We start from the raw sequence: 15,073 nt of genomic DNA on the forward strand, positions 1-15,073 counted from the left end.
AAATATACAGCTCATTTATTCCTAATAACACATCCACAGAAGCTACAGAACTATTTTAGATTGTTAGGAATAGGGAATAAAATCATGTTAGTAGTTTCAAAACCATATTTTCAGTCTGTAACATTCTACAGTATACTACGTAGATACATTTGGAAAACAAAAAAGCAAATCCTATCTTCAATGAGCCATGCTGTACCTAATCAAATTGAACTGCTGGTATGTGAATAGCAGGCTTACATACTATGCATAATTCTGATCTTGATCTATATACAGATATGAAGCAAGGGCAATGCAAAGAAAAACAACTTTTGAATCCCTCTTCAAAGTTCAGGCCTTATTCCCCTGCTCTCTTTTCATCAATCTCAGAGAACACTGACAGGTATCAATGTCTCTGCCTGGCATGAAGCATCCAGATCATCAAGAAAAAAAAGGGAACATTATTTTATGTTCTGTGTATGCATGATATGTTTTGATGAGTCCTGTAAACACTCTAGAATTAATGTGGAAAAGTCTCTGGGAATCTGGAGATTAAAGACCTGAGTACCTATGCACAAGGATAGTTAGTTGAGATTGCAAAGGCAACCTCATTGTTTTTCCCTTACTTTCAAATGCTTAACCGTGTCTACCATATTTACATGTCCAAGTTATTACATAAAATATATTCCCTACAGCAAAATACCTTAAAGATCTTACCTTCAGCATGCAGTTACCTCTTCAACTGTTCACTCTAGAACATTTGCCTTTAAAACCCAGACCAGATGCATGAAGCAAGTCATTACACAGCAAAACACTAATAAAAACAACTACCCTGCTCTTTGTCAAAAAGCGGTGATTTGACCAGGGTTACCCTCAAACTTAAAAAAGCCTTCAAACTTAAAATTATTACAATACTATTTCTTCATTTTGATCAAAGTTTTTTTTACATTTGCATGTCAGGAAAAATGGTCAGCACTAAAGTCTTAAGATGGGTTTACTTCTAAGATCACAGACCTGCCTCTAGAGCAAAAACCTTATTGTACTTCAACAAGAACAAACAAAAATAAATGTTCTGCTGAAAACACAGTTTCCAAATGCAATTGCTTCTTTCCTTATAAGTGAGTCTTCCATACACCAAAAACTTTAATTATACTTCCAAGAGGAAATTAATCACAGAATTTTACTGGGATTACTCCTATATTCAACCAGCTACAATTTCTAAAATATTTGTTTATGTTGATTCACTATAAGCAGTAAAGCTCTAAAGGCTGTCTGCACACTAAATAAAATACTTCTCAAAATGTAATAACACATAAACCATCTAATCTTTTCTTAGGTGCAACACAAAGGTAAAGTTTTGATTATTTTATTAAGGGCAAATTTACTGTTCTTTAGCCGCAGATAAATTTTAAAATATGGTGAATACATTTCCTTACATTTGACTGGCTAGGTATTTATATGTTTTTTATCTCAACACATCACCAATACTTCATGACTAAGGGGTTAATAATGCCCTCATTAAACTCAAAAATGCAGAAATTTAAGGAATTAACCCATGCAGATCAAAGCCACATAAAGTCTGTGGCATGACTCCTTATCCTACCATGACAACTGTGTGGACAGAAAGCTGTGCTTCTACTGGCAATGCAGCTAGCTACACTGGGGAATTAGGAGCAATGAAGCTCTTCAATAGAAAGGAAAAAGAAGGTTTAGGTTCAGTGTTAAGCTGCAATTTTTCAAGGACTATCCACCCACATAATTCAGCACTTCTGTGAATTTTTTTTTGCTTTGCTTTGCTGCTAACTGAAAAGAGACTTGTTTATCACTACACTTAACACACCAGAATATTTCTTCTCTCTACACAATGGCTGTGAAAGTACCTAGGATGGTTGTCAGGTTGGCCAGAACTTTTGTAAACAACACAAAACCATACCATTCACTTTTATCTGAAAGCCTTGGCATAGTCTCAAACCAACTATAGCTACAGCAAATACTGGCTGTCTCTAAACTTAACACATATATAAGGTTAAATCAGTCCTGTAACTAAACACTACATGCTAAGAAAAACAACAAGAAGTTTGCTACAATAGGCAAACCTATTAGCTCTCTCCCAACTCTATTTCATATAGTACTTATAAATCATTGTTCAGAAAGCTTGTGTGCTTCTGTACATACCTATCTATGTGTTTTGTTCTATGCAATCGCTCTTTTTCACTTTCTGAAAACTAACAGTCATAACCATGCAGGGTATTTCTGAACTAAGATTCACTTACTTCCAAGGCTTTCCAGATTCCACTTCCACCAAATTTCATGTTTGATTAGTGATACCTATAAGAAAATTCTTGTTCTCTTAAGAGGTTTATGCCCCAAATTAATCAATCATACTTACTGAAGTCCATTCTGTCCTAATCTGCCATTCACTGCAGATCTTCAGCTGGCAAGTGCTGGTTGTCTCTGGTTTCTCCAGGTGATGACAGCGGTATTGCTGAACTGTCAAGGTGCGATTGGCATATATTTGTCTGCATAATATCTGTCGATGCTGCATACCAAGGCCACATGTTTTGCTGCACTCAGACCACTCCCCTATATCCCAGCTACAGAAAAGGGGGGAAAAAAAGAAGTTAAAAAAAAAAGAGGGCATCTCTTTCAGTGAAGATTCATCTAATACTGCCTCAACAGAACTCTAAGGACAGGATTTTGATGCTGGTAAAGAATCTTAAAATAATACTTAAGCTTCTGCACGCAGAACTGAATCCTTTATGAAGAGAATATTATATACTTATAAATGATCTACCTGATGCTAATAAGTATGCATTTATGCATTTGTATTTTAATAAATAATCTTTTAAATAAATATTTACACATCTCTGTTTACATTCTTGATAGTGTCCTCTGTAAAATCAAAATAATTTAAAAAATGAATTAATATGAATTGTTAGAAAGAAAAAAGGTGAGAAAAACACTTGGTGATAGAAAGTATCTCCAAGTAAAATACTCCAGAACAGTCGCATATGAGCCTGTGATACCAGCAGAACTAGAAACAAGGTATACCAGTTTGGGATCCAACTTCTGAGCTGAAGAACTACTTAATTCCAGGAAAGAGAAGTCATGTTTATGAAGGGGCTGTTGAGAGTGCTATCAGGCAAATCTCATCTTTAAGTATGACACCATGCAATGAACAGCTGGGTACTGCAGCACGGTGATCCAGTGTGAGGTGATATAACCTACAGAGCCCTTCTTTAGACAAGCTTTTGCAGACTATCACTTGAAAAAGAGTTCCCATAGAGAGACCACAGGTATAGTGTGTGCGCCTGAACAATCACACGAACTTTGAGAAATTACTAGACTCACTTGCTGCTCACTTCATGACAGAAACACAAGTTTTCAACACAAGTTCAAACTAGTTTCATATGTAGGATATGAAATATGAAAAAGTATGTGCAAAACTTCAGTGACATTGGCTTATTTCAGTTGACTTAAACACTAATATCTTACAAAGCTGGACATGGGAAGAGGTTGCAGGCCTCCTCTTCTGGAATAGGTTTGGTGCTGCTGTCACAGTAACTCTCAGGAACCTCCTCATGAGTGATTCTGTTTACACAGTGGAAAATTGGGTACTGGGACCCTGAAATTAAAAAGAAAATTAGGTGATGCCTTGCAAAAGACACTGCAATATAAGCTGTTCATATCAATAGCATTGAAAGGCATAGGATAACAACAGGAAATCTAAAATTTTATCCAAAATTTCCAAACATAAGTGAAAACTATACTGTTTACATTGTAATATTAAGAAACGTACTTAGTAAATAGAGAGTACAGCATGGCATTGTATTAAAGGCTGAGAAAACATGCTGCTTGGTCTGCATGAATTCATCATAGTGCAGAGATTACAAACATCATGTTTGTGGAAAAATGCAGCCAAACAGCCAGGCCAGAACATATGCTTTAGAAGAGTAAAGATTTAGCAGTCATCCTTTTCTGCTTCTGGAAAGAGACTGAACCTCCACCCTTTAAAGTTATCTTGGAAATGAACACATCCAAATACTACTCACTTCACCTTAGTTTTGAGATGATTTGTAAGATAAATCTTACAGATGAAATATTACTGTTGACTGCAGACTTGTTAAATATGACAACTCTCCATACTTACTGCAGTGTACCAGCCCCTTCTCTCTCTGGACAAGAGAGAGAGGGATGATGTGCTAAAGATACCTCACTTCCCTGACAGGATTCAGTAGAAGTTTCCATACCATTCTAGCACACCTATTTTCTCAGTCATCTTAAATGGAAATCTGGGACAAGAGTTGGTAGAAGTTCTCATGTGAAGCATTTTCACTTTTTAAAAATAGTAATAGCCTTCTCTTTTTTCTCCAAGTTTTAATAAAAAGTGCTTTGAAATCTCTCAGCTTTTCATCAAAACTGTTAATTTATCATCTCTTTTTCCTTATTTAACATAAAAATCCATTTTATTTCCCTGTTTCTATTCCCAACTTAAAAATTCCTAACGATACTTGACTCTGAAAGGTTTGTTTTGAGAGAAAAAAAAAAAGAAGAAAGACTGGGTATCATCTACATTTTTGTATTAAGAAATAATAAACTAGTAGAAAAAAAGAAAACATGGAAAAAGGAATTAAAAAAAAACCAAACAAACCAGAGACTGCTCACACGAAATGAAAACAAAGCCTTAAACAGTACAAGATTTCTTTCTGATGATTTTCAATCAATTTTTTATCAGCCCATATAACCTGGTCTGACTTTTCCTTCAGAGACACATACTTTCTGCTACCAGAAAAAAGTCTCTAGTATATTTATAAACATTTATGCAATCGAGAAGCAATTTTGAGTGTCAATATTGATGTGTTGTTATTTATTTTTTTTAGCTCTACCTGTATCTGTAACATGGACACTCATCTGGCCTTGAACCAAATTCACAAAGCATTCTATTACTACAGAAAGAAACTAATTAGGAAGTGAATGTTCTCAATATAGATGAACTGGTGAGAGTTGTCCTAGCTGAGTTCACTCAATGGTAGGTCTTTTATTTCAAAGCTCTGTGATTTTTCAGAAGTGTTGATGGCTGGCCATGTACAGTAAAAACAAATTTAATTTTTAAGATACAAAAGTCTACTTTTCCCAAAAACTGATTATGTCATGCATTACTGAATCTGTGGTCACTGTGAACATCTTATGGCAAAGATTAACCTGGGAAGCCCAAGACAGGGAATCTATCACCTCCCAAAGGCTCACTGATTACCAGCACCTTTCATTCTCCTCTTCCTTCTCACTTCTACCCAATGAAAATCCTAGTTTTCTAAAGGCACATTATTGCTGTTCCAGCAACACTCAAGGAGGTGAAGATATATCTGATGGAATCTCTGTGAAATCTTCCCATACAGATCAGAAAGCTGTTGACAAACGCACAGAAAACATGGAGGTTGTATCAGACAAAGCTGGAGAGGATGGAAGGATAAAGAATGCCAAAGAATGTTGAGGAAAGCAGCTGTGTGACAAGGGTGTGAGAGACAGCAGCTTGCCATAAAATCCTGAAATACTTCCCTTCAGAAGCAAATGCTGTATGTTCTCTTTTATTTTTTATATTTTAAATTTTGTTATTTCTGGTGTTTTAAATAGATGCACACTTCATAGCATAGGTATGCTTTTTGCTCAGAAGTTAACAGAAATAAACAGGTCTAGCAATGGTTTGTACAGCAGTGCTGCTGAATATTCAACACTGCTTCTTCCCTCCATGTTTCTTCTCTCCCACACTGGAACCCCCCTGTGGGTCATCTATTTTCTGTGCATGCTGTATGAAGCACTTACCTTTCCCACATGTAGTGGTACACTCAGTTTTTCCAATCTGTTTCCAGTTGTGCTCTCGGTTTTGTCTTGGTGGCTGCACAGCAGGCACCTGGTTTTCTGGCTGATGAGAAGGAAATCTTCCTGGCTGAATAACTGGAAAAGTTCCAGCTGCCTGTCCAGTAAGAGTGTCCATCTCCCTATGCAAATCCTCCTCATCATGATTTGTACTTTCTGGCATTTCTAACTGACCATTCAAGGGCTCTCCTATGATGGGGAAAAAAAAAAAAAGGTAGCATAATTAGCCTCATGTGCTATTATCAGTCTGTTCTCATTCACTAATACTCAGAACACTGCAGCATCATTAAACTGGAAAGCAGCTTTAATCTGCTATGCAAAGACTTCCTAACAGTGCTCTGTGAAGACTGTGTTGTTTTAAATTAAGACAACCAAGTCTCAGCCAGCATTACAGAGAACATTAATACAATAAGAATTTAAGATCTTAATACGTTAAGAACTGAAGATTCTCCAGTCACACTGTAGAATTAATGTGCACTGTCAAAATTTCCTAGAGCATTTTGTGTACCATGCTCTGTATTTTCTGCCTCCCCATATCACAGTACAGTTGCTCCTTGTTACAAACAGACTGCACAAGCACTTAGAAAGTTGTCAAAGCAAGTCATGAACAGTAAAAGTAGGACCAAAATCACTTGTACAATTTCTACTGTCCTTCAGAATTGCATATTGGTACGTACAACACATTGCCATAGCACAGAATCAGGAGCATGATCTGTCCAGATTATAGCCTGGGGAGGTACCAGTTTTGTATTTGGTCCTCTCCAAGTAGGAGAGGAAAGAGAAACTGAGAAGGGTTGTTTGAAATTAGCTTAAGCTCTGAAAAGTCATGCACGATTTCATTTCTGAGACATGATTGCAACACTCCAGCTCAAGTAAAGCCATGGTTAAAATTTTAACAACAAAACTATTACTGAAAATATAAATACGTTACCAGATTCCCCACTACACAGGACAATATAAATTCACATCAGTTCAGAGATCTATGCAGACATCTCTTCCAATGAGTAGGAAGAATTCCGGGCCTCTCCCATGTCAATGGCAGCATTTACACTGAACTTAACAGTATGAATTTCTCCATTAACTTACTGGGTAACAGAATGTATTTAGTATTAGAAAATAGTGGTATTTTACCTGGCCTCCTGTGAGCAAGCAACTGAGGACTAATGACATTGTCTCCTGGAATGATATACTCATAATGTATACCTGGGTTAGGCTGCTGATGTATCATCTAAAAAGAAAAACAGCCATACAGTCACTTCTTCCACTTGCTATATTACTAATACTAAATATGTACTTGAACTGATCAACAGCATAACATTATTTATCATTGGTCATGATAGAAATAAAGGTTGATGATAGTGTTTAAAAATGAAAAAACAAACAATTTGTTTCCTGAAAAAGTAAGACAATACACGTTACTATGTTTGCAAACTGAACTAGCTTATGATGGCAGAGACACTGTTTCTCTAAATATTCCTTAACAACTGTAAAGCTGACAGGCTCTGAGCAAGCAGGGCAGGGCCTGGCCTCTCACCAGCCTGGACAGCAGGAGGAGATGGTCCTGAGGACACCAAAATATTCTCTGACTGGAAGAGCTTGACAGATGCCTTAGGAAACATGAGCAAGGAAGAAACATGGCACAGAAAAATAAATACCGCAGACCCTGATCTGCAAATCAAGCTGCCTTTTTTAAGATTTATCAGTTGTACATGAACAGAACACCTGCAAATCCAACTGCTCCTTTCATCACTGTGCAGGTACCTCTGCACCACTTGGCGGAGGCTCAACAACCAACCTGCAAGTCACTATTATGCTATTCTCACCATAAGCATTGCTCAACAAAGATGAAGTGAACTGGTTACAAAGGCTTGTTACAGCAACTGAAGAGTGCCTGTGCAACCCTCCTGCATCCTTCCATGGTAGGTTTCAGCCAAATAAAAATGTAATGTACTTGCAGACAGACTCCACGTCTTTACATATAGCCACAGCAATTCTTTGAAGTGTTCTTTATGAACATAGGTGGGAACGTCAAACTTTTCTGGTTTAAGTATGAAAACAAAGCCGAGTGGTTTCAGAAGACTGCATGCTGCACAACCCCATAGGAGTTGACATGAGCATGCCTCCAAGTTGGTTCCTGTATTTTCACCTAAGCAGACAGGTATCATAAACCCTAAGCAAGATATAATCTTATGAATGCTTTTAAAACTGTTAGCAGCATACTCTGTTCTCAGCAGTTTTTTGTGCTGCTGAGAGTCTGGGAACACTCACATTAGAAATTTAAGGACGCCATCAGCTGCTAACTTCACTAATTTATCTCTGATTACTTCAGAACTGCTTCTACTGCTCTCTGATTACTTCAGAACTGCTTCTACTCTTAAATTCTTTGTGGGGATTGGTCAGGCAGATGCCTTGAAGTAATCTAACTTGAAATAAGTTTAAAACAAAAAAAAACAAAGAACAGCAAAACGAAATGTAATAATAATAATAATAATAATAATAATAATAATAATAATAATAATAATAATAATAATAATAATTATTATTATTATTATTATTATTAAAACAAACAAACAACAAAACAGAACAAAACAAACAAACAAAAAAAAGAAACAAACCCATGAAACACTAGAGCTTGCAGTAGTTCTCTGGTCCTGATAAACCATAGGCCAAAAAGAAAAGGGTTGTGCTATGTACCTAGATATCTCTTTTCCTCCACATTTTGAAAGTGGAAAAAAAGTACACTATGTTCTTAGGAAGAAGGAACAGAAAGCCATTTGGAGCTCCCATCTGCAAATCTCTTCATTTTTCTACACAAAGAGTAAAGATTGAGACTACAGATGAAAATAGAATTGCATGATTCAGGAACCACAGGACAAAGACTGAAAAAAAGACATCCGTATCCATATGTGGCTGCAAATTTCAAACACATAAAAGAATTTGTGTCATGCTGATGCTCGATTTTCTTTCAGCTAGCACTCTCCATATTTATCTTCCCAATTGTACTAAAAAATACAAAGACACTATTCTGTCAGCTAATAATGAATTCTAATATTCTTCATATCTACAAGAAACATCTCAGATAAGAGTCCAGTCAAATTAGATGTGACAATCCACGGTAGCAGCCCCAGAGCAAAGCTAATAAAGCTGTGTCCATCATGCTAGCAAAAGGGGGAGAAAAAAAGAGACTAACCATAAACTAAAACATTAGGTTATGATATAATTAAGCTTAAGTCTTTTTATGATGTTTCTTTGAAAATATCTGTTTAATCCATTTCTTGATTCTTTTCTCTCTGGGTCATTGTGTACTAGGCATCTATCAGATGGCAATAAAAACTTAAAGAAAACCCCAGTTGACAGCATCATGTAAACACACAGTGGCACATATATATTTTATAAACGCAGAGTCTGCACTGCAGAGTCTAGGTACCCGGTCACTTCCAGGTTTTAGCCAGTCTTACATTGCCACTAATCAGAAAGTATCCAAAAAGAAGTAATGCTTGCATAATTATTATTTGTTTTAATAAGACATCACATAGCAGATGGAGAATGACTTTGCCAACATCTAACTTTTTCCAGCTGAGGAATCAGAGTAGTTAGTATTTTTCTATGAAACAACCCAGCACGTGCACTTTTCCATCACTTACTGCACTTAATGGCAAAAAAGCCATAGCTGGATGAAACAACCAGTATCACCATTCCATCTATTTTTTTCAACTATTGCACATTTCTGTATGAAAAGTATAACCTCAAAACACATCATTTGTCTTAGAATAAGTTATAATCAGGTCCAATTACATTTTTATTTCAATATGATGCAATAAAAACCTGTCCCAACTGAAGTAAATAGATTTTGCACTACAATTCCCCAATCCTGGCTACAATTCGACTTCTCACTTACCTTATCTAACAGCTATTATATTTATAATCTTCATGTTACCGCTTCCTATTAAAGCTGTCCCACTTCAAATTACACGTTCTTTAGTTTTCTGGACCTACAGACCTACATTTCTTTTAAAGAAAACTGAGATGGTATCACTCTGTGAGAGGCCTCATCTGATTTAGGTATTTGATTCTGTTCACTGCAAAATTGAACTATTCCAAATTTGCTTGAGTGCCAAAGTAACCAGAAAAAAAATAGTCCCCCCAAAATACCCACATCTGTATGCTTTACTTTCATTTTACTGAACAATTAAAATTGGTTTTACTAAATCAGTAAAGTCAGAGAGAAAGGCATCACTGATACTTAGATTTCCTAGGGTCTGGAGCAAACTAGGTTTAACTGGACACAATAGCAAAATATCCAAAATACTGTTTCAAGATTAAAGGAACAATACAGTAACAAAGTATGGGCAATGAATGCAATTACAGTGTTGCATGTTAACAGCAAAAACAAATTTTCCATTAAGAAGATTAACCTAGCTACAGGAAACTTACATAGACATCAAGGACTTCATTTGTTGGACCATCAGCTAAAAATGACTCCCCTGCAGTACTGGAGATTTCATTTGGGCGTTTATAAGTGAACATTGTTCCACCACCTTCATATCTTCCAGGTCGATCAATCGCCCAGTTTCCATTGATGATGGACCGTCCTGATCGACTCCGCAATGCTGTAGAGGATAGGGACAGAAACACAAGGACTTTGATCAGAGGAAATCACCTTCATGTACTGGTGTCATGTGGCTGCTAAAAACAGAGTTAAATTCATAGTTATGAAAAAAAATCAAGTTTAGAAAGCTTTTCCTGAATACTCATAGTTTTATGCTGCAAGAAAAGAAAGACAATTTAGAGATAGCCTGGTAATCTTTTTCAGCAGTTCCTCCAAGGATGCCATGTGACCAAGCCAGCAGCATACACCAAGCACATGCAAATGCCAAGGAAGTGGTTTTCCTCGCCTGCCTTCCCACTGAACTGACTATTTTACGAATTAGATACAGTAAAACGCAGATACAGAAAACCATGACAATAGACAATGCAGAAGTACCAGACAGTCAGTTTATGGACACATGAATGTCCTGGTTTGCCAAATATTCCAATTAGTCTTCATGAAGCTGTTTGGCTACTCTCTCCATTTCCTTTTCAAAACACTTTCTTTGCCAGAGCACCTGCAAAGCCCTTAGCTGCAGCACGGTGTGGAATGACAAGCCATCTGAAAATGCCACGAGGATCTCTTGCGTAAGGAAAAGTGGCTTGTAAATCAGATACTAGGTGGGAAGCATAAAATCTGGATTCAATCACAGAATCATAGAACGGTTTGTCTTGGAAGGGACCTTTGAATATCATCTAGTCCACCCCCCAATTTCATTATTCTCTAGCACTCCTCTGTTGAAAGAAAACCTTTTGTATGAAGAGGAAAATTCCATAGTTACAAAGATGCAAACAAATATAAGCATACTGATTAAAAATCAATTATTAATACACAGCCTGCACCCCAAATAAGGGAAAGTAATTTTAAAAAAGGTTTGTAAATTCAAAGGAAATACTCCTCACACAATGCATCAAGGTGTTGAGGTAAACACTTCAGTAAAATTCAAGAAAGGCCTGGTAGATTTTTAAAAGATCTGTACAAGTAAATAACTGCAAAGGAACACCCTGATATTTAAGGTTTGAACCTTATAATATCCTGTATATATTAAGTTAAGGGCTCTAACTTGAGCAAATTATTTTCTATTTACCAATTGCATATTCTGAACAGTATCTCATGAAATTTCACCAAATATCTGTTGGTCTCCACCAAATACATGGAACTCAGCAAACTGTAGCTTAATCCACAGAACCATGCCTGTAACCCTACTAGAGGTACCTGCTGATATGCAGGCCTAAAGAAAATTTGGCACAGAAGGAATCAGAACAGAACATACCAGAGAGGACAGTGTCCTCTCTTGTTCAGTTGCACAGCTCAAAGTCTTTTTCCCCCCTGGGAATATTTGGTGCTGACTAAATTTGCATCACCTTGATGAAATTGTCTACAGAAGCAGACTGTATAGTGTTTTTGAAAAAATTTGTAAATAGTGCTTAGGTACAATCGCATATCTGTGCCTCTTGTAAGTCCTTCCTGCTATTTGATTATGAAAAAGCAATGGTTGGAAATGGAAGACTTTATCAGTCTTCAAGCATCAGTCAGTTGCAATCTTAAGTCATGCTTGTTATTTAAGTCAGATTGCTTTAGTTTGTCTTATATGCAGAAAATGAGATATAATCTAACTACTAATTGCAATTACATGGGCGCTATCAATCCTCCCTGCACTAAACTGACATAGCCATGCCTCTAGAGATGCTAACAACCCAGCAACCTAGTTTTCAAAGTGGGGTAACAAATTATATGAGAACATGTGTGCAATCTGCAAACTTTAAATATAAATAAATTTAATTGTTAGGAGTATCCCAGTTTGTACAAGAAAAAGCGTAAGATGAAATATTCTTTTTCTTAAAAGAGAAACATGGTAGTAACTGAACAGAATAGATTTTGAAGTAGATAAATTAATTTAAGACTTTATATTACTGCGGTGCCTTCTCTCTATGCTGTAAAGAATGTATCTGGTTTCATGGTTCTGGGTAAAATGTACGATGTAGAAAGGTTAAAGATTAAAGCAGTTGGCTACAGCCACTTCTGAATCTGTAAGAAGCCCTTCATGCGGTCAGTCAAAATTGCCATCTTTACTTTCAGGAAATGAATGGGACTGTCCCTGGATCACTAGTCCCTATAAAGAGTCCTAATTGCTGAAGTTTCAGACTTTTATTTCGTCCTCTGCAAAATAAATCAGTGGATTTTAGCAGTTGCACAGAGTTGCACCCACACAAGCTCAGAAGGCATGTGTCATGGTGGAGAACTTTCTGCTTTTTTGGACTCTTTTTGGACTGTTTTGAAGGAAAGCAAAGTAGATCTGTATCATTCCCAAAATGGCACTAAAACAAGTGGCATAACCAAGAATTTGGTACTTGTGACTCACAATAAAAACACTGGTCATAATTTATTCAGTTCAAAAATTTAAATGGCATTAATGACTAAGGATCAGATTCTGTAAAAATGTATTCACATATTTTGATTTTATTTATTTTTTCTAATACTACATGTTTATTTTCCCAACAGCTAACACTTGCTTCCCAGGTCTCATTTTCTTAACATTAATGAATTACCTCTGTCCTGTGGATATTACATGAATTACATTTTTTTTTTTCCCATCAGCCATGAAAATGGCATAATCATCATTCATATAGTGCTTGGAAGAAAAATTATGGTTCACCTATTATTGAGTAGAGGTTAAATATGAGATCCATCCACACTTCACACACTATTTATGCTTGCTACATTTTAATTTAAACACTTGCAAATAAATCTGTTATGCAAAATGTACTGGATACTAGTTATATATATATATATAAATTTTAATATGGAACACTTGCATTAAAAGCTGTATTTTATGATCTGCATATTATTTCTAACTGCTGCTAAAGAAATAAAACAAATGAGTTATCAAGAGATCAGAAATAAGAAAGAATGCTGGCTAAGATTAAATTGTTGTTAATAATGAAGCTGTAGAAAGATGGCTGTCTGGGAAACTGTAAGCCCACAAAACTTTCATTTCAAATCCATCATATGACAGGTCTGAAGGAGGCCTCCCCATATAAAGAGAAAATGTACCTCTTTTATGTTGTGATCACCCTGCAGCTACCACCTCAACTCTGCCCCCTGAAGAATTTTTATGGTGTTAATATTTTTAGCTGAAGCATGAAAGAGTATGAAAAGCTTTACCCTTGATTCCTCATGAGGAATTTTTCATTCCTTATACAGCCTGTAGCTGATTTCATCTGCTTTTTGTCTTGGACTCAGCTTCTTAACTGAAACTGTGTTGTTTGCAACGACCTTCAGTGCTGCTCTGCACTAGAGAGGTGGAGTGTTTCAAGCTACAAACTCTAAGCAACACTTCTGCTTTGGGCTACTGTTCTATGGCAAAATCTCAGTAGGCTGTAAGTTAAGCCTTGCATTTCAAGTATCCGAAGAATACTGATTTCCTACATTTCAGCTTCCTGCTCTCCTTGCAAAGATGGTCTGCAGCTCCTGTCTTCCTGATTATTGATTCTATGCAGCTTCCCCTGCAACTGGAAAAAACTTAGCAAGAGAAAAAATAAATCAAAGGTAGGTGATGTGCTCAGGTGCTAAGGAGTGCGGCTCTGTAAACAATGACCTCACATCCACTCTGAAGGTCAGTATTTCTGGTTAGAAGTTGATGTTTGATGGTTTCTAACTGTAGCTTTTGTAATCCTGATTTAAACTACACCATTGAGATCAGAAAAAAAAAATAATAATTCAAATTTTCTAGTACTTCAAAGATAGTTCTATTACTGTAGTTCATTTTCCTGACATTTTTCAGTCTTGCCAACTTTCTCAATTCTAGCTCATGACATGCTGAGCCTTCTTGAAACTCTGGCTTCTGAATGCTGGTACCTACTTCATGCTCTTGGATACACTTAAAAACAAAACAAAAACAAACAAAAAAGGTTTGAACTAGAAAAGTATATGAAGATGTGAAATGAGCGTATGTAAAAATGAAGTAAAAAGAGCCCATTATTGTTGTGAAAAATATCATCCAGACAGCAACAAAACTTTCTATAAAAGTTTTAACTTTTTAAGTTACAAAGCTTATACAGAAAAAAAGGCAGTGTTCCTTACCATTGACATACCCATTTGTTCTGGGATAAATCAGTTACTATCTATTACCTATTCCCAAAGGAATAACACAGCAAAAGTCCCATTTGTGCTTCAGAAAAATGGAAATATCCTGATTCACGTAACAATTTGATATATTTCATAAACTTACTGCTGAATGACTCCTCTTTCTCTAACTACTTCATACTGGAAAAGCTGGAGAGAAAAATGCTATGTGTGGGTCTAGTACCTAGTTAACTGCAGTAGATTTTCACCCAAAATCACAGTGTACAGGCAAAATACCAATTAAAAAAAAAAAAAAAGAAAAAAAAAGAAGATAATTTAAAAGTAACTTCCCATCTCAAAAGAAACCTCTAAACTTGGCAGCAGTACTAATATTCAGAATAACATAGCATATTTATTTTCTGTCCTAAGGTCTTTATGTCTGGGAGAACAGTGTCCTAAATCCTACTTAATTGCTTTCCAAACCACATAGAGACTTCAGACAGACAGGACCAAAGTTATTTCCTGTATATTAAAACAATAATAAAGTGTCCCGACTCAAACGGAGAGAAG

The 15,073-nt window shown here is 36.2% G+C and overlaps 1 protein-coding gene across 3 annotated transcripts in view; it reads right to left on the reverse strand.

Moving 5' to 3' along the window:
- THSD4 (thrombospondin type 1 domain containing 4) overlaps positions 1–15,073 on the reverse strand; it is a 297,164-nt gene that overhangs the window by 20,647 nt on the left and 261,444 nt on the right. For all 3 annotated transcript variants that reach the window (XM_005025428.6, XM_027467115.3, XM_013104946.5), the window contains 5 exons: positions 10,285–10,460; positions 6,982–7,078; positions 5,797–6,039; positions 3,472–3,601; positions 2,366–2,570 (listed from right to left, as the gene is read on the reverse strand). In XM_005025428.6, the coding sequence (XP_005025485.2) occupies positions 2,366–2,570; positions 3,472–3,601; positions 5,797–6,039; positions 6,982–7,078; positions 10,285–10,460 (851 nt within the window). The remainder of the gene's footprint in view (positions 1–2,365; positions 2,571–3,471; positions 3,602–5,796; positions 6,040–6,981; positions 7,079–10,284; positions 10,461–15,073) is intronic.

Source organism: Anas platyrhynchos, chromosome 11 (assembly GCF_047663525.1).
Source record: "Anas platyrhynchos isolate ZD024472 breed Pekin duck chromosome 11, IASCAAS_PekinDuck_T2T, whole genome shotgun sequence".
Classification (NCBI taxonomy): Eukaryota; Metazoa; Chordata; class Aves; order Anseriformes; family Anatidae; genus Anas; species Anas platyrhynchos.